This window comes from Octopus sinensis, linkage group LG3 (assembly GCF_006345805.1).
Source record: "Octopus sinensis linkage group LG3, ASM634580v1, whole genome shotgun sequence".
Classification (NCBI taxonomy): Eukaryota; Metazoa; Mollusca; class Cephalopoda; order Octopoda; family Octopodidae; genus Octopus; species Octopus sinensis.
This window is the reverse complement of record NC_042999.1, coordinates 138977612-139005174: the sequence shown is the minus strand read 5'-3', so window position 1 is coordinate 139005174 and position 27563 is coordinate 138977612. Positions and strand designations below refer to the sequence as shown.

General features: G+C 37.3%; 1 protein-coding gene across 1 annotated transcript in view; it reads left to right on the top strand.

Moving 5' to 3' along the window:
* LOC115209822 (galectin-4-like) overlaps positions 1-10236 on the top strand; it is a 69881-nt gene extending 59645 nt beyond the window's left edge. The window contains 8 exon segments of the mRNA XM_036501381.1: positions 344-463; positions 1230-1315; positions 2996-3188; positions 3809-3928; positions 7557-7645; positions 8741-8933; positions 9982-10033; positions 10036-10236. Of these exon segments, the coding sequence (XP_036357274.1) occupies positions 344-463; positions 1230-1315; positions 2996-3188; positions 3809-3928; positions 7557-7645; positions 8741-8933; positions 9982-10033; positions 10036-10094 (912 nt within the window). The 3' untranslated portion in view covers positions 10095-10236.
* The last annotated feature ends 17327 nt before the right edge of the window (positions 10237-27563 follow it).

Genomic DNA, 27563 nt, shown 5'->3' with positions numbered 1-27563 from the left:
TCAATGAAATCCCACCTTAGCATCTTCAAATAAAAGGACAAAGTATAATCCTAGATAAGCTATGCCTGAAAAATAAAATGTGACAGCCATGTTTGGAACACCTCAGTCATAGTTTTGTCTGATCAGAAGTCCATCAACTCAGAAGTCCAACATTTTTAACAGTTGGTTATTTTTTTTCACCTTAAAACATACCCTTTCTATCAACTAATTAGAGACTTATTCAATAACTTCAGCTGGAGATTCTTGCACAAATTCTTGAGCAACATGTGGTGTAATTCCCATTCCTATCCCCACCCCAACCATGATTGTCATTAGTAAAACTAGAAATTTATTTCTCTTCTAGATCTTTCTGAATGACAACTACTTTGCGCTGTTTCCTTATCGATGCAGCATAGATTCCATGAAGTATCTCTACATCCACGGTTGTGTTAGTATTGCCTCTATCAATTACATGAGACCTCTTGTAAGTATTTTACTTTATTTTTGTTTTTATTACCGTAAAATCCCATGTAATTTATGCACTTTTTTCTCAAAAATAAAAATAAACTTTAGTGTTTGTGTAAATTGCATCAGTAGATTGTTTCCAGAAATTTTTTGAAATTTTTTTTGTTGAAAAAAAGACCCTCAAAATGAACATTCATACTGGAAGTTGACTCACTTGATGACAGAATAGGATTTTACAGAAAAAATAATGGCTTAAATACACATAATAAAGTTGACTTTATTTATGCTGGATGGTGGCATGCTTACTTTTTCTGTATAAATTTACTAAAACCATTATAATGTGAGCAGGGAAGCAAACGCCTACCATCTAAGCAGTTTGACAGGATCAATAAGACCAATCTGGTTTCAGAGTATTTATCTTCCTTGGCACAGTACTGAGGAAGGGAAACAACTGCCACTGCCATGTCTAGCAGACATGGCAGTCATTCATCCTAGCTTGTAATAATATAGAAAAATAAGCAACATTCAGCTGATTTTGCAACAAGCAAAGAAGCTAATTCTAAAATCTCTCTCTCTCTCTCTCTCTCTAATATATATATAAATGTATATTGTATTTTGTCAGGGAGAATTTTAAATAATCAAACTTTAATAAAAACAGATGTTCACTTGCATGCCGGATTCCATCATTGCATTAATAGGTTATTGTTAAAGTCGTTAATTTAAGCAATTTTGTTAAAACTTTCTCTTTACTCTTTTACTCTATATTTTTTCTTTTGTTTCTGCAGCCAATGGACTTCACAAAAGAAATTCCATCTGGATTGCAATACAAAGATATCATTAAGGTGACTGGATTTTTCACAACTGGAGATAGGTAAAAACTATTTTTGCATTTATTTCAACAGATACAGTTAATATTAGGGAATAAAAATGAGACTTACTACTAATTTATACTTTGTGCTAACATATATTTGCCAGGTCTTTCAACATTGTTTATAAATATAGTTAAGTGCAGGTGGCACATAAAAAGCACCATTTGAGTGTGGCCGCTGCCAGTACCACCTGACTGGCCCTCATGCCAGTAGCACGTAAAAGCACCCACTACACTCTCAGAGTGGTTGGCATTAGGAAGGGCATCCAGCTGTAGAAACTCTGCCAGATCAGATTGGAATCTGGTGCAGCCATCTGGTTCGCCAGTCCTCAGTCAAATCATCCAACCCTTGCTAGCATGGAAAGCGGACGTTAAATGACAATGATGATGAAGATGATTAACCATCATTTTTCACCTGGTGCACCATTCTTTTGAATGCAGTACACCGTCTTTTCAAAAGTTGTGCATTATCCTTTCAAATGATGTGTATTGCCCTTTTGAATGCAGTGCATTCTGATTTTGAATGTGGGACTCCCTCCTTTTGAACATGGTGTGCCATCAATTAAACATGAAATATATTTCATATAAAACAGATATTCAGAATACCCCATTTTTATCATTTTGACACCTTTTGGTATGTTATTACTATGTAGAAAAACATGTATATCTGAAAATACCACCCCACTGAAAATTTTCCTTTCTGTCCATGTTTTCTCTTAGATTACTAAACTTCAGCAGTTGAAAGTAAACCTCAGTCATTAAAATCACATTCAGCTATTCTTGCCCTTGAATCCAAGAACTGTAAAGAGCCAGAGGGACACTTCTTTTTCTTCAGAACTAGTCAATGAAAAATAAATATCTTTTCTCCTGTCCAACTCTTTCAATCTATGCCAGCTCGGAGAGCAGACATAAAATGAGAAATAGATATATATGAGCAAGGGTGAGAATAGTTAATAATCCATGGTTAATTTCTGTTTGCAATAAGTTCACCAATGATACGAGAAAGTCATGTATCAACCATACTTATAACAAAACCATACTGGCTCAGTGGAGGTGCAATGGCCCAGTGGTTAGGGCAGCTGACTTGTGGTAGTAGGATCACAGTTTCGATTCTCAGACCGGGAGTTGTGTTTACTGAGCAAAAACATCTAAAGCTCCATGAGGCTCTGGCAGCGGGTGGTGGCAACCCCTGCTGTACTCTTTCACCACAACTTTCTCTCACTCTTTCTGTTTCTGTTGTACCTGTATTTCAAAGGGCCAACCTTGTCATACTGAATCTCCCCAAAAAACTACGTATAGGGTACACATGTCTGTGGAATGCTCAGCCACTTGCACGTTAATTTCATGAGCAACTGGAACCCTCATCACCATAACCAACAGAGTGCCATAATGATTGGCACTAACTTTATACTTTTCCCACTAACTACTATCTTGAATTCCTCAACTCTTTACTATGCTGCCTTCTAGAATTTCTTTTCTTATCCCTGCTGTGATCATAGATACAAAACTACTCAAATTTAATTTTACCCAATTATACAGATGTTCTAATCAAGTAAAGAAGTGTTAATAAGGACTATGAACATTGTCTATCTCTCAGGATAATAAAACATGAAAAATAAAGCATAAACTTGTTATCAAATGGATAAACAAAATCTTTTTTTATTTTTTCAACACATTTTATAGGTTTGCGGTTAATCTGAAAAGTGGTAATGAAGTCCCTCTCCATCTCAATCCAAGACGAGATCAGGGTGAAATGGTTTTGAACTCTTATACCGATGGGGAGTGGGGCGAAGAAGAACGACATCCATTGCCTGTTGGTTTATTGGAGGGTATTCCTTTTGAAATGAAGATTAGAGTGAAAGAAGACAAACTAAAGGTAAGGCTTCTTCTTTGATCTCAGGGTGATTAAAAAGCAAAGCAGAGAAACTTCCAAACTTTGAGAAAATACTAAAATATATATTTACATATATGGGGAATATCTTTATTTCCCTTACTTTATGCAAAGGGACGAGCAGTCAAGCTAGCTGTGCAAGGAGACAGGCAACCAATCTAGCTGTGCAAGGGGACAGGCAGCCAAGCTAGCTGTGCAAAGGGTCAGGCAGCCAAGCTAGCTGTGCAAAGGGTCAGGCAGCCAAGCTAGCTGTGCAAAGGGTCAGGCAGCCAAGCTACCTGTGCAAAGGGTCAGGCAGCCAAGCTTGCTGTGCAAGGGGACAGGCAGGGAAATTAGTGCAACTATGCTAACAGCATAAAAAGACAACCTTTCTAATACAAATGCTTAAGGGACAAGTGCACTGTGTTTAAAGAAGAAATTTTTCTGTATCTTAAAAATGTCAGTCATAAAGTTGATGATTGCTACATTGAAAGTGTTATCTAAAAATTTTTAAATTGCAATAACTTTATGCAGTTATCTAGGAAATAGATATTCTTGTATTGAACAAAATGCTTTCTGTCATAATATTTATAGATAATTCTTAACTCCCTGTCTCTCTTTTGTAGATTTATATAAATGAAAAGTCATATGCATCATTCCATGCTCGAAAACCAGTTGAAAGTATCAACAGTATTTCTTATACTGGAGAAGTATATATCTATAATATGCAACTTCTTCGTCGTGTGGTAAGACCTTTCAGCTAATATTTATTTACTTTCTTTCTCTCACTTTTTCGATATGTAAATTATGATGTACACCCGCAGTGAGATTAAAATTTGAAACTAGAGAGTGAAAGCTATCATATAAATCTTTTGTGTCGACATTTCAAACGAAATTCAGTGTCTGTTTCATTCAATGCTGAAATTGCCAAGAATTTGGAGGGATTTAGTAAAATAACTACATTTGCTATTGTTAAGCTGGTGTTTGAAATTTAATGATTTTATAAAAATGGATGGTGGAAGTTTTTATTTTTTTCAAAAGAATACTAATACATTATTTTGAATGATAGAATAAGTAACAGTCTTGAGCTTGCTGGCATCAAAAGGATTAAAAGAAGTGCTACAGCACTTAAACATTCACCTAAAGAAGCTACACTTTTTATGCCATGATGAATTTATTTCAGCGTATTTATGGTGCCAGTTGCAGCTGAATGGTTAATATCAGAATCAATGAAATACTTGAAATTATAACACTATCACAGAAAAATGGTTGCACACATTGTTTAACCCTTTCGTTACTGTATCTATTTTGAGATGCTCTGTGTTTCTTTCAATTAATCTTAAATATAACATAGAATTTAGTAAAATAACTTAGATATCATTCAGCTAGTGTTAGGAATATAAATTGTGACGAAGGTTTGGTGGAAGATTTTAATTCAAAACTTATGAAAACAAGACATTTGTACTCAGAGCTAGAGCCGGTTTCAGCCAGGTTGGTAACGAAAGGGTTAAAAAGTAAATTGGAAATGAGTGAAACAGAGTAAATCTATAAACTAATGATTTCAGGCTTAGGATTGATATTGAAATAAAGGGATATACTTTTTAATGCTGTCTTATGTACATTATCATAGATTAGTGGTTCTCAACCAAGGTCCACATGACCCTTAGGGGTCCATATAAGATTTGGTTGTTAAAGTTTATGTACTATAAATTGGTTATACTTCTACAATACAAGAAATACCTTAACATTGTTTTATATAAATCTTCATAATATTTTGTTTAACATTTTTTTCTTTTTGACTTGCAAGTACTTGGTGACCTTGTCAGTGCAGGTACCACTTAAAAGCACCCAGTCCACATTGTAAAGTGGTAGGTGTTTGGAAGGGTATCCAACTGTAAAAACCTTGTCAAAACTGACCTCATCTGTGCTTGTCCCATGTAAAAATCACTAAGTCCACTCTGCTGAGTGGTTGGTGTTAGGAAGGGCATCCAGCTGTAAAAATCCTGCCAGAACAGTTGCAGAAGTCTGGTGCAGGCTTCTGCCTGGCCTGCTCCTGTCAAATCATCCCACCCATGCCTGCTTGGAAGACAAACATTAAGCAATCATGATGATGATAATGCAGACCCATATGAGTAAAATAAAAATCAAAGGGGTCCATAGGCAAAAAATAGTTGAGAATCACTATAAACAACTGAAGATATTCTTGAAAATAAATGGTTACATATTGTTGGAGCAGTTGTTCTTATCAACTCTTGCTGCTTAGCCCAGATTTTTGCTGATTAAGTTGATTTACGTTCAGACATTCCAGCCAAAACCATCGTATTTTATTTTTAGATAATGCTAGTGCATCCAATTCCCTATTATTTCAATGGGCCATTCTTTATCAGCAGATTAAAGGTTTTTATAGATTGTAGCTGGGCAGTATATATGTTTGTGGTAGATTTGGCTGCTATTTCTTCCAGACAGTAACCATATAGAAACTCTTTACTCTCATAAGTTCAAACCTTACCAGGGTTGTCATTGCATACACAAAATCAGTAGATCTCTGTATGTATGACAGGTATTATTATTGAGTATGTAGTTCTTATTTTAAAGATGTGTCAGGTTCATATTTATTAGTGTTACAAAACCTTTGAAAACATCATTCATATTGGGAGAACCATAAGAACAAACTTCAATACAGTTATTCAAAGATATTCTATGGGCTATGAAGTACAAGCCTACAATTTCACAAATATCTTTATCAAGGGTAATTATTTTAAGTTCCTTGAGGAACAAAAATCGGTTGGGTATGTAATCTCTTGGAAGAGGTTAATAAATCCAATTAAATAACAGTATAAATATTATTAATATTATTATTTTATGTCTGCTGATCTCTCAACGCACATTTTATATCATTTGAAAGTGACATCATCTTTTCTTGCATGTTGTGGACTTTAATTTCTTGAGAATCTATTCTGAAGCAATAAAGCTAGCTACCACCCACTTTTCTGATGTTTTTAGTGAAAGTAGAGCCCTTGTTTTTTAAGAGGAAAGCTTAAGGAAATAGTCATGATTTTCCTGGCAAATGATTTGAAATTGGTACTGTAACATGCTTGGAACCATTACCTCATGACTTAGTTTCTCCCCAGAAATGACATACTTTGAGAGTGAATTCTCTTCCTCACAATAAATGAAATCAAGCAATAAATAAGTACCAAAATATTGCCTAATCTTCCTGCCTTGATGTTTCTTTGTTTGAACTACTAGGATTTTAGGCATGATTGATACTACTTCATCACCTTCATTCACTGAGTTAATCTCCTTTGTTACAATAAATAAATCCATTAATTTGACTGAACTGCAGTCTGAAACATAAACAAACATTTCCACAACATTGACAGTCTCAAAATGTCAAATAAATTGTGTAAAAGTTGGAGTTCAAGGGAGTTCATTTATTCTTGTAATTCCTTTAACTCAAAAATCAAAATAAATATTTAATTTATATATATATATGATTTCCACTTTCTGTTCCTGTTATGTTTGGGTTTTCTTTTTACTGAGAATGGGAAGTGTTTGTAATACCCCCAGTTCGTCTTTGTAGTTCCCTAGAATGTTGCAGAGCCTTAGATGAGAATTTCAGATATAACTAGAAATACAGATCTATGGATTGTGTCTAGCCAGTTGCTCATCTACTTGTGCAATATAGGACTGCTTAGTTAGGATTAACTTGAAGATGGACCTCAACAATTGACTATTTTCTAGTTATATTGTTTGGAAAAGCAAAAGAAAATTAATTTCCTCTTTAATTTGATGATATTTGTTAGCCTTGTCTTGGGCCCTCATCTCCTTGTGGAGTCATACAGGCACACCATTAAGACATAAAGTGTGTCTTTGACATTTTTAGGTTTGGTGAAACCTATTCTTCTCCAGATGTGGACACAGTGATTTCTCCTAGAAAGGCAGACAGACAGAAAGAGAAAAAAAATATCAATCCAGTACATGGCTGGTACTATATTTATCCAACCCCAAAAGATGAAAGGAAAAGTTAACTTTGAGATTTGAACTTGAAGAGCAGAGAGCCAGAACAGTGCCATAAGGTTATCTGATGCCTTAATAACGCTGTCAATTCACCACAAAAGTCCTTAATGTAATATCTGTGAAACCTTAACTTTCAATCTAGTTTAATAATATTCTATCCAAGAATATGATAGATACTTTTTTGTCAAAATACAAAAAAAATATAAATCAACATTTATGATGATTCGTGAAAGCATTCCAATGATAAAACAATCACTCTTTGTCAAACGACTGCAAGGTTTTTAAACTTTTCTCCTCCTTTAGTTTTAGATATGTATAATTTTATTTTTTATTAATTTTTACTTTTTATTAAAGGAAGTCCCTCATATTGAGAGGTTGCCAGGCACATTGGCTGTGGATCGCTGGATCAAAATTGGTGGTTCCGTGAGGAAACATGCTGAAAGGTATAGTTCTGAAACAACACAAAATGTTATCCACTAATATCAGCTTCTTTTGTTTGGGAACAATCTGTTCTTTTTGAGTAGTATTTTCCCAGCATGTGAGTCATTATCCAAATTTGGCCAGAATATAATTCTGAAAGAGCCACAAATACAAAATCTTTTAGTTTTCAAATATTTGACAAACTGTAAATTCTTCATGAATATATTATATGATAAATTGTTAGACATGAGAACCACAACACTTAAAAGTTAACAAAAAAATCAGGAAAAGTAGAAATACTGTGATCTAACAAACAATGGTCATAGATGGTTTACAAATATGGATCAGTGTGGTCAAAAATGAGGAACTATTATTTTAAGGGTTGTGTGTGTGTGTCCTCATTTGTAGTGTATAACAGTGGTGTTTATTAAATCTAGAGACATAAATGATTTGAACACCAAATAATATCGAAATGAGTTTATAGTTTCAAGATGTTTATCTAGTGCTTTATCATTTCTGCAAAATCAGGACACTCATCTGATTATGGGAAAACCAAATATACATTCTGTGTTAACAGTTCAATTATCAACATTTGTAGAAGAATCACCAAGTTTTAGATTTCAGTTATAATAAGCATGCATAAACATACATGCACACGTGTAAGAACATGTGCGAACACACACACACACACACACATAGACTAGCATAGAAAAAGCAGATTCAAAAGCAATGACAATGATAATGATTGTAACAATATTAGAAAATTACTATTTGTAAATCTCACAACGAGAGATATTCAGCAACAGTACTTTGGAGTAAAGATTTTTGCCAACATAACACAGCAGTCCTGGTTTAGGACGAATGTTGCAGTAATTTAGCCCCAGGAGATATCGTCTCCAGCTGGCTATAAAACACAATCTGTGTCCTTATATGTGTTCTTGTTTGAAAATATAAGGACATTGATCGTGTCGTATATCCAACTGGAGATGATGTCGCCTGGGGCTAAATTATAGCAACATTCATCCTAAACCAGGACTGCCATGTTATGTTGGCAAAAAGTCTTTACTCTGATTGTAATAATATTGAGAAAATATCTAAAGTGAAATTTGTTTTTTCAGACTTGCTATTAACTTGAAGTGTGATGATGATATTCTCCTGCATCTTAATCCTCGTCTAAGTGAAGAACAAGTAGTATTAAATCACTACTCTGATGGTGAATGGGGTGAGGAAGAAAGAACTTCAGATTTCTTCCCTTTTATGGGTTCTGAACCATTCGAGCTTCTTATAGGTTGCCAAGAAGAATCTTTCAAGGTAATATTCTTTATTTCACTTTTTTTTTATATTCGTATGTCCTTTCTTTATTAAATTTTCAACAAGGATTGTCCTTTGAATTACAATCCATCTGACAGACATTTATGCAGTTTCCCCATGCCTAATTTTATTCACATGGTATAGGTTGACTTGAGGCTATAGAAAAATAACACTTGCTCAGGATATCATGCAGTGGGATCAACCCTGGACCTTGTGAGCATGAAGTAAAAACTTAACTATTTGGCTATTCTATGTGTACAAACACTTCATATAGTAAATTACCAATCTAATAAACTAGTTGTTCCAGCTATATGCCCTACTTAATCGACAAAGGCAGTGGATGTAAGGATGACTGTTTGGTTAAAATATTCACTTTGCACCACATAGTTCTAGATTGAATCTCATCATACAACACTGTAGGAAAGTGTCTTCTATCAATGGTCTCAAGCTAACCAATACTTTTGTGTAGATGTTTTGTGGTTGATGGAAACTCTGCAGAAGCTCATTATAGATATGTTGTAAATGTATGTAAATATATGGTATGTATCTATATCATCATCATCGTTTAGCATCCACTTTCCATGCTGGCATGGGTTGGATGGTGCAAATGGGGTCTGGGAAGCCAGAAGGCTGCACCAGGCCCAGTCTGATCTGGCAATGTTTCTACGGCTGGATGCCCTTACTAACGCCAACCACTCCATGAGTGTAGTGGGTGCTTTTTACGTGCCACCGGCACAGGTGCCAGACGAGGCTGGCAAATGGCCACAGGCATATTTATATATTATTCACCATTATATGTCATTGGTGGATGAAAATATAGGTAAGGAAACTAAAATAATGATCAATAAACAAAGTTCCTTGAGGTGTTTGTTCTGCATCAAATATGGAATCTATAACCTATGATGATGTTGATAACTAATTGTGATATAAAATAAATTCCTTTACTTCTGTTATTGCTAATAAAAAGAAAACAGTTTCTAAAGCTTGGCAGTTGTTTCATTGTTTTCTTTTTAATAGTTTTTTTATCTGTTTTCCTTTCTGTTTTCAGATTTATGTGAATGGAAACTACTTGACTGATTTTGCTCACCGACTGTCTTTTGACTGTGCCAAGACTTGGAACTTTCTGGAGATGCTCACTTCTTCCATCCACAATTTTATTAAACCTGTTTGGCTTCATAAACTTTTTAGTTTTAGTTTCATACTAAATACATGTACAATTTTTGAACATAAAAATGTGAAACTGGCAAAATATGTTTTTGAAATTACAAATTACCTGAAATATTAGCTTTAATAACTCAATTTATATTCTATTAAAAAAAGACAAAATGGTTGTAATTTGTTATTAACTACATAATGCAAAAAAAAAAAAAAAGGGTGCTAAATTCAATAAAGCTTTTTCAATAATTTTTTGTATTGTTAAATGTATGTGCATGTATCTGTACATAGATTTATATGTTATTGATATCACCTAGAAGAAGGTTGGAGCTTTGGCTAGGAGAAATTGATGCCATCAAACAGTATCCAACAATCATCAGGTATTTCAACACTGAATCATAACACCCTCCTGTTGGTGGATCAGCAAAGGTGGCCAAATCACTGCTTATCTCCTGGTTTCCATCTTAACTTCTTTCCCTTGCTCCATAACCAGCAAGATACTATTTCTATTGTCTCTCCCATCCTGTGTACAGCCACTCCTCACATTTTTCTTCTCACTCCAGTGGTTGTAAGCATCCTTCATGCCAACTGGGTTATGGATCCCTAACAGACAACCTTGACTGGGAAAAGCCATGACTGCCTTCTCTTTTCCCTGAAATCTTGTAGAAGGCTCTTGTACTTGGCGCACTTACATTCTTATGCCAGATCTCACCCTTCTTCCTGGTTCCATACTTCTACCTGGATCATGGCCTCTTCTCATTGATATCCATCTTCTTCCATTGTAAAAAATGGAAGAGCCAAAACCCTGCTATCTTCTGCATGTAATCCCAGTGATGTTACATAGAAAAAGTAAGTTTTCAACCTGCACAATGACTGTGTTGCTGGCCACCCACTTTCACCCAGATCTTGTGTTACCTGCATATCTGACATGCTTATCCTAGGAGTCCCTGTGCACCATTATAACTCTATATTTTGTGATCTTGAATTTCTCCACTGCAGGTGACAGAGTAAGTTAGATTGTCCAGATCTTTGGCAGAGGTTTATTGAAGTGAAGCTTAGAGGGACACCTAGTCACCTGGTTGTTTACTTTCCACTCCACTCTTTCTATTCTTGTCATTGGAATACTGTACCATGTTAGCAGAGCCATGTCTGGAAGCCCTGATACTTCAATTCTCCTCAGCTGCTTGCAGTCTTGGTGACATCGCTGTCAGGGGGTGAATTGTCAGACCACTCACCAAGGCACTTGATTGGATTTTTCTCTGTTAATGGAATAACCTCTCCTAGCACTTGTAGCTTGACTTTGTTTATTTGCCTCTCCTGGTCACCATACACCTAGATTTCTTACCCAAATTTGTCATTTGTTTAAATGAAGCTGACACTCATTCTACCTACATATGCATTGAGGTTGTCCTTGTAAGGTCATCCATGAAACTCATTAAATGTTGTTAGCTGCCTGATTTCCTTTCTGGTCCTTCAGCTCCTTTATCAGCAACTGTTATAAGGAAATTCATTCCTGTGATTAAAAGGATGGGGTAAATTGTGCAACCAGTTAGAATTCCTTTTTCCAGGTCCTGCCACTGAGCTGTAAAGCAAGCTGCTTTGAAATATAATTGGATAGCTCCAAAGTAGCTGGTGATCATTCCCTGGATGTGTGATTATATGGTAGTTTCAAGAGCTGCATACGTTGGGGTACCCAAAAGTAACCAGAAATATTCTCTGTGGGGCATTCTCTGTAATTCAGACTTCCACCATTAGAAGCCACTTGATGTGACCCTCAGGCATCAGTCTGCCAACTGGGGTCCTCTTTGAAGCCCTGCTGCCATGTAGTGAGTCTTTGTTTTGCAGTGTATCGATTATTCATCAGTTTTTTTCTTTTTTTGATGATTTTTATTCAAGTTTTGTGATGGCTGAAATGAAGGAACATCAGGCTTCCATGAAATTCTGTTTTCTGCTGAGGAAAATAGCAACCTAAACAGTTGTCATGCTTCAAACAGCTTACCATGAGCAAAACACAAGTTTTTATGAATGGTTTTCATGCTTTAGGAATGGTCATTTGTTTTCATTCTTTTGGAAGGTTGACAGTCATCCTGAATGAGGTTGGTCTTCAAGCGACATCACGAAAATTCTTGAACTGATCTTGGAGGACTGTCGCCAAACAATTGACAAACTTGTTATGACCTGTATATCTTGGAACTCCAGCCAACGAATTTCGAGCAATGAATTGTGAATGAAAAGAGTTGCAGCAAAATTTGTGCCTCACTTGCTCACAGAAGATCAAAAGTAGTCACTACTAAATGTGTGTCGGGAACAAAGAACAATTGGAAGTTGATCCAGACCTTTTTCCGAAGGTCATCACTGGTGACAAAAGCTGGTGTTATGGCTACGACCTGGACATGAAGCAGCAAACAAGTCAATGGTAGCATTTAATGTCACCAAAAAAATGCATCAAGTGAAGTCCAATATCAAGATGATGCTGATTTGTTTCATCAATGTGAAAGGAATTTTCCACACAGAATTTGTTCCTCCTGGTGAAACTGTTAAGACATTTTACTTGGAAGTTCTGAAGCATTTGTGAGACAAAAATGCTCTGACCTGTGGAATGTGGGGATTTCATCATGACAATGCACCTGTGCTCACTGCCTTGAGTGTGAGACGGTTTTAACCAAAAATGGCATGACTCCGCTTACCCACCCTCCCTATTCACCCGCTCTTGCTATCTGTAACTTTTTTTTAGTTCCCTTGGATGAAAAAACTCCTTAAAGGAAAATGTTTTGCAGATGTAGAATAGGTAAAAAAAAAAAAAAAGGCAGAGGTGTTAAAAGGCATCACTTCACAAGAGTTTCAGGACTGCTTCGAACAGTGGAAAGCACATCTGGACCAATGCATTGCTTCAAATAGAGAATACTTTGAATATAATAAAAGTATAAACATGTAAAAGTAAGTGAATAAAATAATATTGCAAAATCCTGGTTTCTTTAGGGTACCCCATTGTATATGAGCACATGATGAATTGATCCAGACACATTTGCCCGTTCTAGCCGGACCACAGTCATCTTTGCTTCTTTTGACATTTAGGTTGACATCAAGGGCTTGGGTTTTTTTTTCAGGTTGTTCTTGTGGACTACTACCCTCAAAAACACTTCTACATCTTCTCTGGACTGATCAGTCTCTCTGATTTGGTCTTTCCCAACAATACTTAGGTGTACCTAAATGGGTTCTTGATAAATATTAGTATGGACCTGATATAGCAAAAGTGCTTTCTGTCCTAAGTCTGTTCAAATGTTCTAGAAGTTGTTTTGTCAGTCAAGTTCTTGATGCCTTCCCTTTCATCATCAGGAGCTTTCTTATACTATCTATTGAGAGTCTTGATTTCTCCCTGCTTCTATAGCAAGTTGATGCAGGTCGTTTATCCCATCCCCCTCCCACTTTTAGTTCATACTATTGAAAAAACTGCATTATTTATGAGATGATTCAATGTGTGTGTGCGTGTGTGTGTAAGCAAAATAAGGACAGTTGCTTAAAGTGCAGATCATTGAAAATGGGTGGTACCCGTGAAGAGGGAGACCCAGGAAGACATGGGATGAAATGGTAAGGGCTGATCTCAGGATGTTGGGCCTCACGGAGGAAATGACAATAGACTGAGATGTCTGGCGATATGAGGTTCTTGAGGAGACCCACGTCAGCAAAACTGAATTCTAGAAGTGCTGTATGTTCCACCCACATGTAATAAGAAAACTTTTTACACACCCTACACCAACAAACCAAACTACATCTCTTCTCTTCCTCTCGTTTCCTCCTTCATTCACTATGCTTACATCTTCCCAATCCTGTCCCCATGGCCCTGTTTCTCTGTTTCATTGCTCTCTGGTAGCTTCCACTTCTATATACCCAGGTTTTCATCACTCACTGCATTCCCTTTTCCCACTCTCTGCTCATGCTTCTTTGGCAATGTCCTGTCACTTGTATGACGACCTTCGAACTTCAAGGATATACCCTGGCACTTTCCACCATCTCTCTCTTCTTTTACTCGACCATCCCATTTATATTCTGATCCTCATCCCTTGTGAGTATGCTCTTTCTCTCCACCTCATACTCTTCCCTCAGGTTGAGTAAACCATGTATCCCCTTTACAGCAGCACACCTGTTTCTGTCCTCGTTCCTGATATCTCTCTCTCTGTCTGGTCAAGTAACTTTGTATCTCCTATACAACAAGACACCTGTTTCTGTCTCTCTGTCACAAGATCACCTCCTCCAATGGCCCCTCCTCTCTCAAAAGATTTTGCCTTGCAAGTTACCTGGTGACCCTGTCAGTGCAGGAGCCAGTTTAAAAGCATCCAGTCCATACTGGAAAGTGGTTAACATTTGGAAAGGCATCCAGCTATGAAAACCTTGCCAAACTAACCTCGACAGTGCTTGTGCCACGTAAAAAACACTGTCTACTCTGCTGGGTGGTTGGCGTTAGGAAGGGCATCCAACCATAAAAACCGTGCCAAAACAGACACAGAAGTTTGATGCAGGATTCTGCCTGCCCAGTCCCTGTCAAACCATCCCACCCATGCCAGCATGGAAGGCAGACGACAATGATGATGATAAGCAGAAAACATGTATGCTATTCAATGCTTTATAGAACATAAGATAGTTGTGTGTATTTCAAGGGACATTTAGTTGCTAATTCTAGAAAGTTCAGTATCATGTATTTTTTAAAGGGTGAATGACTAAGTAGTGACTTTCATTGATTTGTCACCTTGTTATATAGTCCTCAATAGAATGGTTTCTCAACTAGAACATGGTCGATGAAGTAAAGCATTCAACTCATATTTTTAGTTATGACTAGTTTGTCTTTAGAGTTTTTAAATGAGATAAGGAGAGACGAGACCCTTAACCTTATGTTTGTGCTGTAATTAGTGGGGAGACTAGAAGCCAGGGTCAAATGCTTACAGTATCCAACAACCAGTGGCAGTGTTAAACTAAGTAATGGATTATGTCTATCACTCAGTTACCAGTCTGCATTTCTTTAACCCTTAAGACATATGACCATGAAAGAATTCAGGAAAGATTTAACTACTAAATTGCACAATAGGAAAAGGAATTATGTGATAGAAGAAATGCTTTTTAATCTGCTCAAACTTTATCAGTAAAAAACACTAAGGGTTTTATATGTATATTACACAATAAATTGTTTAACTCCTCTCAGTTTAGCAGCTAAATTTTCCCCCCAAATAAACAGACCTTATGCGTTATAGGTATGCTATGCAATATTTTTTAATTCCTTTAAAAGTGTATAGAGGACATTTGTAGTCAAAAAGCAATGGAGAGAATAAAAGAACAATAACAATCGACAGATTCACAGTGCTTTGAAAAACAGACAAAAATTATATTTCCTTTCTAACAGATGTTTAAATCGGTGCTTTATTTTTATTTTTATTTTTTATATATATTTACAATTTTCGTCATCCTGGATCAAGATATTCTATCAGCTCCAAATTGAAGATGGGCAAAAACAATCTGAGAAACAAACAATCGTGTAAAATCATTTCAGAAAAAATATAACTATTAGTATGGACCTGACATAGCAAAAAGCATATAAAAAAATTCAATTCCTTAGGTATAATAGTGTTCATCAAGGAAGATCAATTGGAAGGATATTTATAACAACATAAAACTTGAATCCACAAACATAATGAACTACTTTGTAAATAAATCCAATTAACTTAAAACATCCAAGTTTTGTAACACTAGCCTATTGTTCTCTAAAGGGAATAAAACCAGTGTTCGAACAACATATCCAGCTGGTAAAAATAAAGGTTTCCTGGTCAACAACAAGAATATTCCCTGAAGATGATTACAGAACATACTTATTAAAACGCTGTGTTCAACACATTCAAGATGCGAAAAATAACATCCATTTCTCATATTTACATCAGTTTGATGGATCTTCTCCAACACAGCATTTTACCATATTTTGCAGTCCTTTGTGAAATCCTTTTTTGAGGTGTCTCCCTCTCCCACAGGTTCCTTGGACCTTTGCCCACAACTTTCATTTACATCACAGAGCATCTCTTCTACCGTGCATCTGACTTCTTATTGCTTTTATATCCAGTTTTCCTCACAGTTCATTTATGCTAAATCAGAGGTCGCCAAACTTTTTCGACCATCGACCCCCTTTAGCCTGCATCGACCACCCTCCTCATTAATAATATCTTATTACACACACCCTACCGTGCCATATCTTAAATGAGCACCGGATACTGACGCTGGCAATTAAAATGTCAGCTAAAATATACATGTACGACAAATTAAAAAAATTCTATTGAGGATGACACACTTTATACATTTAAAACTACGTGTACAACTGTACAGTGTTAAACTTTCAATATGTATGCAATTGTTTTCCCGGTTAGAAATTGTGAAAATTTATGTTTTCCCACATTTAGTGGCGCTAAGTATTTCAAGCAGTTCATCTGGGTGAGCTGGTCTTTGGCAGGCCGACCCCATTCGACACCTTGGCTATCATCGTCCCCTCTGTAATTCCTCGCCGACTCCTAAGGGATCCCTCGGACCCCCTTTAACTACCCCCTGTGCTAGATGGTTCATGCGCACTCATATTACACAACCAGCAAAGCATGCTACCTAATTTCTTTACAGACTTCACATATCCTCAGCACTCATACCAAGGCGGCATCGCATTTCGTACACAAATGTCATACACTTTACCCTTCGTTCTGCTTTTGTTTTTTTTCCGTCCATCAAACAAACAAAATGCGCGCAAAATCAGGGCGAAAGAGAGAGAAGAATCCGTAAAAACACTGAAATAAAACTAGAAAGATCGCACAAGGAGGAAACATTCAGTATATACATTTAGTGCTGGAAAATAATCGTAGAAAAACGAAAGGAAACAATAATGTTTAACGCGCGCATTCAATGAAAATAAATTCAAATTAAAAATCGAAGAGGATGATCTGACATGCGGAGTGAGATATTTTTCTGTAACATATACGCGCGCGCAACGGAGAGAATGTGTAAGTATTTAATTTAGTTGTGTAACAAATTTTACTGAGATTCAAAGGATCAGACTAATCAAGTATATCGATTTCATTAGTTTTTTGTAGCTCGTTTCAGTGAACTTGAGATATGAGAAAGTACATCATAAAACTAAGAGGTCCGAAACTGCATAATTTGAGACATTCTGCTTCACGTGTCTACCAACTGATTACACTTTGTCTCTATGTAGGAAAAGTTTACACAAAATAATCCATCAGCGAAAAAAACCCCAGAAAAACTGGTATTTTTTCGAAAGAATTCTCTCGATATATTTATTATGCTGCTGGTTACAAGCAATTCTATATAATCTTCGCCTTAAATATTATGAACCAGCGAGCAGCTTGTACAGACCTATAAGAGACGACGTTATTATTTACTAATTAATTGCCAGCTAAACGCAAATGTCATTCAAGGGAAATTACTCTTTAAAGAGTTGAGTAGCCTCCCCTAGAACACTACTCCAGTCTTTCAGCTTAGTTGCGCAGAATTCAAACTTTCATTCGTCCCTAGATGAAAAAAGAAAAGCCTGCTTAATTCATTCGCTTGATACTATATTACATAGATGTGAATGAGCTTCACTTAGTAACGACTACTAGAAAATCTCAAATCAGTTCTTATCACATTTGAAGGATCTCTAATTGAAAAACCTTTCGATGGAAACCACCCAGTCTCCTTTATCATTTAGTTATATTACTGTGTGTGTGTGTTTTAATCCCCCATTTTTAAAGACATTATGTTGTGATTGAGATATTTCACCGTTTCTTGCCGGTTTATTAGGATTGTGTAATATATGCGCCAATGTAAGAAACTGTATTCATGGAATTTGCTTAGAAGATTCAATCATATTCACCGTGAACAAATGTTCCCAATACTAATGTAAAGGCTATCGACAACACCACATATATCCATTTCTCTATCTCTAAGAAATACAGTGTTTGGTGGGCCTAGTCGAAATAAATACGCGGGTTGGGTTCCAATTGTAGGTTCATGAAGTTAATTCATTTGATTTATATTGCATATACTTTTTCTAGTACTTCGAAAATATTTTCCTCTAATGCTCAACGTCTCAAAGTCTACAGTATTCAATTACATTTGTTTGAGCTGTAAGTTCAAATCCCACGGAAGATCCATAAAGTAGTACCAGTCAAGTATTGGGTGTGTTGTCGATATAATTCACAATACATCTCCCTCGTATATGGTCTTATAAATCTTTTTTAATCAATGGTACTAGTCTCTCATATTTTTAATTACGTCCCTTTATTCAGTATTCCAAATTCAGTATTCAAATTCTTCTAAGGTAGATTTTTACCTTTCATTTGATTTGGGGTCTATAAAATAGCCCCACATAGCTTACTAGGGGTCGATTAAATTTACTACATCCCTGCCCATAATGTATAACTTTGTACCTATTTTAGGTAACAGTTATATGATGCACAATACAGACGAAAACCAAAAATATGTTTCTTTTGACGTATCCCAAACATGAGCGCGCACACATTTACATACGTGTAAGAAATATTAAGTTGAATGGAACCAGTCCAAATTTAATATTTACAAGGAGATTTGTAGTAGCGCGACTGATTTAGTTTCAATCTGCAATCAAAACTGTGTCACAACCTTAGCTTGCTCAGAGCTCGAAGCTTATCTTCTTGCAAACCAGAAAAAGCTGATAGTGACAAAATGGAATGATTTTCTGCTTGACCTACTCCTGTAATAAACACATAAGTTACTTCGAATCAATATATGGATATGATCAATCGTTTAGCATAAAACGTACATGACGAAAAGACACACAAAAACCTAATGTGTTGATTTTAATAATAAAAAAAAGCATTAAATTGTTGATACTATCTCAGTTATTGAACAAATATTTATGATTATTCCTACATTAATTAACGTATCCTAAGATAATACATTCGTAATAAAAGAATTTTACTTAATAGGAAGGTTCTGAGCATGAAGAAATCTTTTATTGTTTTTACACATTTTATTGTAATGCAGATACATGTGTAAAGTTGAAGGTTCCAAGGTTTTTATGGTACTTGAAACCTTTTCAAACTGTGTTTATAGATCATTATAATTTCATGACTTAAACAAAATGCTGTCTTTGTTTTATACTTTACATATACTTTCGTGAATTCTGAATTCATTTGTTTTACTATAAACATAAGTAATTCTACCCGAAATGTGTTTTATCCAGTAAAAGCTCTGGAGTAGATAACAATTCTTATTCTGAGGTTTGATGCTCCGATGAAAAGATGCCTACTTGGTTCAAATCGAGAGCGTGCAGCAATGGTTGACCACGATAAAAACATGAACTTTTTAACTGAATTCCAACAATCCAAAGACACTATCTCTGAGACTTGTTTGAATATTATTGGAAAATACATCATCACTGGAAGCTGAAGGCGCCTGAACTAAACAGATTTGATGGAATGGAGGGGAATAAATGAAATGAAAACATCTCTCTTGCCCAAACCAGCCATACTGGTCGTACCAATGGAGCTAGTTTCATCCAATTACAGAGACAATAAGAGTTTTATATAGCAGTTTCACATCTATCCTCTATCGTTATGGAATTTTGATGGAGCCAAATTTTGTAGCAACATAATGGATGCTCCTACGTTCACTTGCAGATTGTGAAGAGTGACAGCAATGGGCTGAATAAAATTTCTAAACTCTGTTAGACAGGAACTTTTAACATCAACTACAATGTGATATGATTTGTACCATCTGGTCTGGGATGGTATCTGTTTAATTATGCTAAATGGCACGTTCACAATAGTTACTCATGATTTCTATAATTCCGTAAGGAAATTATGAGTAAACTTTCAAAACCATTTTTAGAAATGTGTTGATTTTTCAACACGATTTTTTTTTTTCATTCTGTATTTTGATATCTCCACTCTCGGTGTCAAAATAAGTTTCTTTGAAACATGCTCTAAACTCATCAGCAGACGTACTTTTGAGATAAATGGCAGACTTTGTCATAAATTACAAGAGAGCAAGACTGACTTCATCTAACAAGTTGGTGCTACCAATGGGTTTTATAAGGTGCAATCGAGATCGTCGACTGCAAATATGCGAGACATTATGGACTCTTGTAATTTCAATATGGTCTGTTTCTGAACCTCTACCTGCCCAGATCATTCGCCAAAGTCGCACACAAGACTGTCATTCTATACAAGGTTGAGGGGCTGCTGAAAAGTTTCTGGCTTTGGGTAAAGGAAAATACAGAAGGATCAGTTAATTATGATTTTATTGAACACATTTCCCCTCTCAGATTCACACATTTATTCCAGTGGCCCTTCAGTTGTTCTAAGCCCTGTAAAAGAACTAGGAAATTTGGGTCTGCAACCAGGCCTTTCGCGACACCCTTAAAGCCAGGAACTTATCAGCACGCCTTTGTGTGTGTATAAAATCAAATATAATAAAATTAGCAGTTTGATTTATAGGGAATAAAACCTGAATAATTTTGAAGTGTAAACCAATTCAAAAGAAAGCAACGGAAGAATGAATAATTTTCTAACTTCCGTGGTGCTTTAAACCGCAAACAAACTTTTCGAAATTATCACTTTTAGATGTTGTTTAGCTCCATATCACTCCTCATCGTAATTAGTCACTCAAACCATGAACATCGGTCGTGGGGCTTTTGTTTCTGCTTGTTCTTATATTTTCCTTTGTCTTTTTTGCAGGTGTATTTCGGACTACATTATCCAACATGTTACATTATCCAACATGTTCTTTTTAAGACAGTAGAGTGCTATTTGAAGAAGATTTGGCAGCTATTTCTGACAGTTCACGTAAAATCTTCCTCGTTGTCAGGTTCTCAAGAATGCTACAGCGACTGTATCTAGTTTCAGCCACAAGATTCCACGTTCAAATGCAGCTAGATTTGGCCTTACTTTCATGATCATTACAATCTCTCAGGATCATTACAATCGACCATTCCCTTTCACATGTAACTATGTATGAAAATCATTGTGGTTGAACGACGAACTAAACAGTTTACAGTATTTAATTTGGATCTTTATGTTCGGAGTTGAAATTCAGAGTTGACTTAGACTTTTATTTGAACGAGATCGTCACAAATGTCTTTAATAATAATATAATAATGAAATTATTGTATACAGTGCTCTGGTGCACCACAACTTGTCAAAAGTGCGTATAAAGCATATGCAGTAATGTACAAATGTCTGGAAAGTGAACAGTGTATGAGTCAGATACATGCTTGCGTGTGAATGGAGGGGAGAAAACCAGGAGTAGTGTTGGCGAATCTCAGGAAGCATGGAAGTTTTGAAGGATGCAATGCTCCGACAACTAACAACAGATGCCGGGTGTTTGTTCCATACTTCAGCAACTCTTAGCGTGAAAAAAGGTTTCCGAAAGTCATGGGAGCTGTGCTGTTTTCTGACTTTGTAAACATGTCCACGGGTGTTAGACAGGTGGAGTTTGAAAAGGTTCTTAGAGTTATTGTTAGTAAGATGGTTAATAATTTTATGGGTGTCTGCCAATATGATCAATTACATCGACTATAAATTGCGCGCTACAAAAATTAGCTTTTTACCATGAATCCAAAGAATCGGTTATTATAACATAGTGTTTTGTTGGGGGATAAAATGTGAGAACATCCCTATTAGCAAGGATTGGCTCTGCTGATAATTTGTTAATGAACGCCGAAGCAGAATTTGTAGTTGCATATAATAAAGCGTACCCTTAAAAGGATGACATATCCATTTACCTATGTGTGTATAAGCTCGTCAATTTGTCACCCTCTTACTACCAAACTATAAGCCACTTCCTATCTATCTATCTATCTATCTGTCTATCTATCTATCTATCTATCTATCTATCTATCTATCTATCTATCTATCTATCTATCTGTCTGTCTGTCTGTCTGTCTGTCTATCTATCTATTTAGCTGTCTGTCTATGTCACGTGTGGGACGAGTCGGTTTATCAGCTGAGTCTATCGTCAATATTGTCACGCCTCCTTCCTTCAAACGGGAAGGAAGAGCTATTTTCATCATCCTTGTGGCTATGGCGAAAGAATGTATCTGGTGGACGCGTCTGAAAGGATTGGAGACAAACACTTTCCTCTCTGGTCAATCTCTCATCAACTTCTTCAAGTACCACTTGAAAAGGAAAGTGAGAGTAGAGAGGCAAGTTTTGTCTAGCGAATGTTTTAAAAAAGATGGGTGAATGTAGCAAAAATGGCACGTATGAATGACGAAGCCACCTTGAGCATAGTCCTATGAACCCAGAATCGAAAACAGAGAGTTGCTTATTTGCAAAAAAAAAAAAAAAAAAAAAAGAAATATAAAATGTGACTTCATTGACCGAGGTTACCGTGGTCTTTTCCGTAGGCTTTTCTTTCCACGGGTAAACCTCACCTGTCCTCCCCTTTACACTTCATATTGACATTTCTGTGATAACGATCCCTATTGATCAATTTTTTTTTTTTTCCTCTCCCCCTTTTTTTTAACCCCCCTTTTTTTTGTCCTCTTTCTCTCCTTTTACGATCCCTTTTGATCGAAACTCCCCCTTCCTTTTTTTTTTTTTTTTTTTTAAACCTTCAAAAGAAAAGCTCTACCTTGTAATTTGTTCTATCTGTGTGCAGCCCTGTGTGGCTAATAAAGAAACATATCTATCTATCTATCTATCTATCTATCTATCTATCTATCTGTCTGTCTGTCTGTCTGTCTGTCTGTCTGCCTGTCTGTCTATCTATCTATTTAGCTGTCTATCTATCTATCTATCTATCTATCTATCTATCTATCTATCTATCTATCTATCTATCTATTTAGCTGTCTGTCTTTCTATATATCTATCTATCTATCTATCTATCTATCTGTCTGTCTGTCTGTCTGTCTGTCTGCCTGTCTATCTATCTATTTAGCTGTCTGTCTGCCTGTCTGTCTATCTATCTATTTAGCTGTCTGTCTATCTATCTATCTATCTATCTATCTATCTATCTATCTTCTATCTATCTATCTGTCTGTCTGTCTGTCTGTCTGTCTGTCTGTCTGTCTGTCTGTCTGCCTGTCTATCTATCTATCTTCTATCTATCTATCTATCTATCTATCTATCTATCTATCTATCTACCTGTGTCTCTTCCTATTTTGTTGTCTATATAACCATCGTGTTTGTGTGTGTATCGTACTCACTCGTATATAATGTGAGAAATTTAATACAAAACATCAGAATCAAAATTAGAGGGTAGCATTATACTCGAGTGTAAAAACAAGATAGGTTGAGTTTTGGGTATAAAATGCAGGTATCGCATAATATCCGAGGTCGCAATGTCCTTCCGTAAATGTGTGTTTGTGTGTGTGTGTGTGTGTATGCTGGTATGTGTGTGTGTTGCCATTACTTGCTATTATTAGATTTTACACTTCCTCGTTCTTAATTCAAATATAATCCAAAATTGCTCCCAGACTAAACTGAGTATCTAGGAATGTGTTGGTTCTAATTTGTTTAGCTATGCTTATATAAATGTGTGTGTGTGTGTGAGTGCCTGTGCGCGTGCGCACACGTTTGTGAGAGAATGCTATCAAGTCGGTTGTGTTTACATGCACATGACATGGTATAAATCTGGAAGAACTCGATAAATATGCCTTGATACGTCGGTGTATATCCTTGTCTATATATCTATTCATTTATCTACACGACTCCAGTATGTGTGTGTGTGTGTGTGTGTGTGTGTGTGAGAGAGAGAGAGAGAGAGAGAGAGAGAGAGTATGTGAGTAAAAGAGAGAAAAACAGTCATATAGACAGGCACAGAGAGAGAGAGAGAGAGAAACTATGATGTTAGGAACAGTTGTGTTATTCAAGGAAGTTTTTCAGGCTCACAGACAGGATATAGTTTCAGGTTACGCGCTCCAGCTGACGATATTAAGGAAGGAGTCTCTACTTGTTACTCACTGTCTGTCTATCTGTCTTAAAGTTTACTGTCTGTTATGTACGTCTGTCCGGTTCTCTACAATCTAATTGCGGTCTAGTTCTTTCTACCCGTCTCTCTCTCTCTCTCTCTCTCTCTCTCCTCTCTCTCTCTCTCTCTCTCTCTCTCTCTCTCTCTCTGTATATATATATATAGATATATGGAGTGCGTATGTGTTTACTTAGTCTTTATTTTTCCGTATTTGTAGCTTTTAAACATGACGAACTGCAAGAAACCCCATGTAAAGATAACTAACACCAAAACGAAACCCCAAAATAACTTATTCCATGGTTTGTTGGAAAGTAAAAGGTTATTTACCTTCAGGACTCAAATTATAGTGTGGGCGAAGTATTAAGATTACGTTTAAAGCGTCATAATAATAATAATAATCCTTTTTACTACGGGCACAAGGGCCTGAAATTTTGTGGGAGGGAGTAAGTCGATTACATCGACCCCAGTGTTTCACTGGTTCTTATTTTACCGATCCCGAAAGGATGAAAGGCAAAATCGGCCCCAACGGCATTTGAACTCAGAACACGAAGACAGATGAAATACAAGCTAAGCATTTCATCCGGCGTGCTAACGGTTCTGCTAGCTCGCCGCCTTAATAATAATAATAATAATAATATAATAATAATAATAATAATAATAATAATAATAATAATAATAATAATAATAATAATAATAATAATAATAATAATAATAATATGTGGGAGCATCATAGCCATGTGTTGAGAGGAATTCTTTGGGGTTTGGATAATTCCCTTTCAGAAACATGGTTGTTTCGTTCATCATCCATAAACAACCCTTATTCAGGGACCGTTTGAGCGGAATGGCCAACTCGACCTGAAGAAAGTTCTAACTGGGCCTCACCTGCAAGGACATGCGATGTTTATCTTGATATGAGATCACCATGTCGCGCACATATGGTTATGATGCATGTGCCTAGTGTACCCTTATCAGACGGGTGGTCATGATGGGTATACTGGGCTTTGTATATTTTACCCCAGTATCACTTTGATGGCATGCACTGCTCTCTCACTCAATAATAATAATAATAATAATAATAATAATAATAATAATAATTTCTTTTATTGGCCACAAGGGCCTAACATAAAACAAAGGAGCGATACAATACAAGGGAAAAGTGGGGGTATTGAACAATGCCGTGTGTACAATAAGTAACAAAAAAAATTAACAAAACAATTAAACAAAAATTCACGAAAAGGGGGAGTTCATCACAGGGACAACCGAGGAACCCCACACATTCTGGTTATCCCGACCGTCAGATGCACTTCTGCAGGCACCTCTCTCCTCCTCAAACTCCTCTGGTTTACAAACGAAAGTTCAGAGTAAACCCATTCACATGGGTCATCCTCGCTACATGCACCCACCTTTCAACAAATTTACTAGGGCGCAGAACTTCTCTCTCTATTCTCACTTTTCTTTTCAGGTGGAACTTGAAAAAGTCGATGAGAACTTGGCCGAAGAGGAAAGTATCTGTCTTCAACCCTTTTTAATCTCGTCCATCATACTACCTACTTCGGTATAGCCACCAGACAGAGGAAAACTGCTTTTCCTTCCTAGCCAAAGGCGATAGGACGATCTTCACAATGGACTCGGCTGATAACCAGATCCGTCCTACACACGATAAAATGCTGTTCGACAAAGCTCCACAAGTCAGTAATGCACGAACACTGGACGAGTGCATGCAGGACGGTTTTGTCGCCCTGTGCACACCCAGGACAAATCCGTCTGACAGACTTCTATGTCTGTAAAGCTTGTCTCGAACCGGCAGAGCTCCCCGGTAGCAATGCAAGGCCAGCGGTTTCTGGAAGTTATCCATAGGCCTCGACCCGAAAGTCCTCCAGAAAAAAAAAAACCAGTTAGTTATCCCTCCCGACGCCCAGAGTTTCTCTGAGTGCGTCGTCCATCTTTCCCTCCACTAATCCCCTATATAACTCCATAGTGGAACGTCCACCTACTGCGTTGCCCAAATGGCAGAAAGATGTGAATGCTTGCCGACACTCCAGGTGCCAAGCGCTCTTTCTTTGTCTACACTTGATCCAGGACTGTAGCTCTGTCAATGAGACGAGCTGCGGAAAATCTTGTACGACAAACAGAGCGACCACACCTGGTCACCGTTAAGAAAGCACTGGAGATGTCGCAGCCCCAGTGCGTGTCTGCACATCATTAGCCACGGCTTGCCCAGTACTCCATCCAGCGGCTGTTGACAGCAGGTGGACCGTTAGACGAGCAGAGTATGTCCCTTCCATAGAAAGCAGAAGAACAAGCGCTCCAGATTGATCAGCCACGAAGCAGAGCAAGGGACGACGGTCAGGCGGTAGTAAATGACGGAAGCGATGTACGCATTCGCCACATCCGCCTTCCTCTCTGCCTATTTCTAGGTGAGATTGGCTACCCTGCTCGTCATCTCCCGCACAACTCTTGCCCACCTGGAAGTCTGGACCAAACCAGACCCGAGAAATTTAACCGGTCCTTCCGTCCAGCGCCCTACAACGTTGTCAGTTGGCATGGACCTGCCTCCGCAGGTGCCAAACTGCAGGCCCATCGACTTGTCCTGATTAATTTTTGCTCCTATCACCGCTTCGTACTCCCTTAAGTTAGTGCCGATCACCTCGATTTCCGAGTTGTCCGACACAATTACGGTGACATCGTCCGCATATTGCAGAAACGAACCTTCCGCATCCTAGATCACGTTGGATGACCCTCGAAATATTTAACTTCCTTAGTAATGGCACGAGACCCAGTATGTACAAAGGGGAGAAAGTAGGCATCCTTGACAGACCGAACTAACGATGCTAAACAATTCCGATAGGAGGCCGTTTACTGTGACCACCGAACAGATGTCGATGTACCTTACAGCGATCCAGCTTCTGAAAACGAGACCGAAACCGGCCGCCGCGAGAACAGCCTCCAAATATTGATGATCGATCCTGTCAAAAGCTTTCGATTGATCTAAATTGATCAGGGCCGTACCTATGCCAGGTTCCTTCCCTACCCTCTCTATGATGTAGCGCGTGAGGTGGAGGTTATCGTGGATAGATCTTTTCGGGATAGCGCACGTTGGGATAGCGTTTTGAGATAGCGTCACCGACCAGTTTATCAACGAGAAGCGCCAACCTTTTGGCTAGTACCTTGGCCAAAATCTTATACTCTACGTTCAGCAGGGTAATGGGCCTAAAATGATATATTTGGTCTCCATTGTTCGGGTCCTTTCTCAGCAGCACCATCACGCCACGGCTCACAGCACTGGACATTCTCCCGTTTTGCTGTCAGTTGTGGTAGACATCTGCCAAGAGATCACTGAACAAGTTTGGCATATGACGATAAAGCTCGAAGGGAAGACCATTGAGCCCCGGAGACTTCCCTCTTGTGCAGCTCGTCATCGCGTTCCGTATGTCTTCGGCTGTCATCGGCATTTTGCAGAACTCCGCATCCCTGGCCGAAAGGTGCAGCACGCCGTCGAGGTAG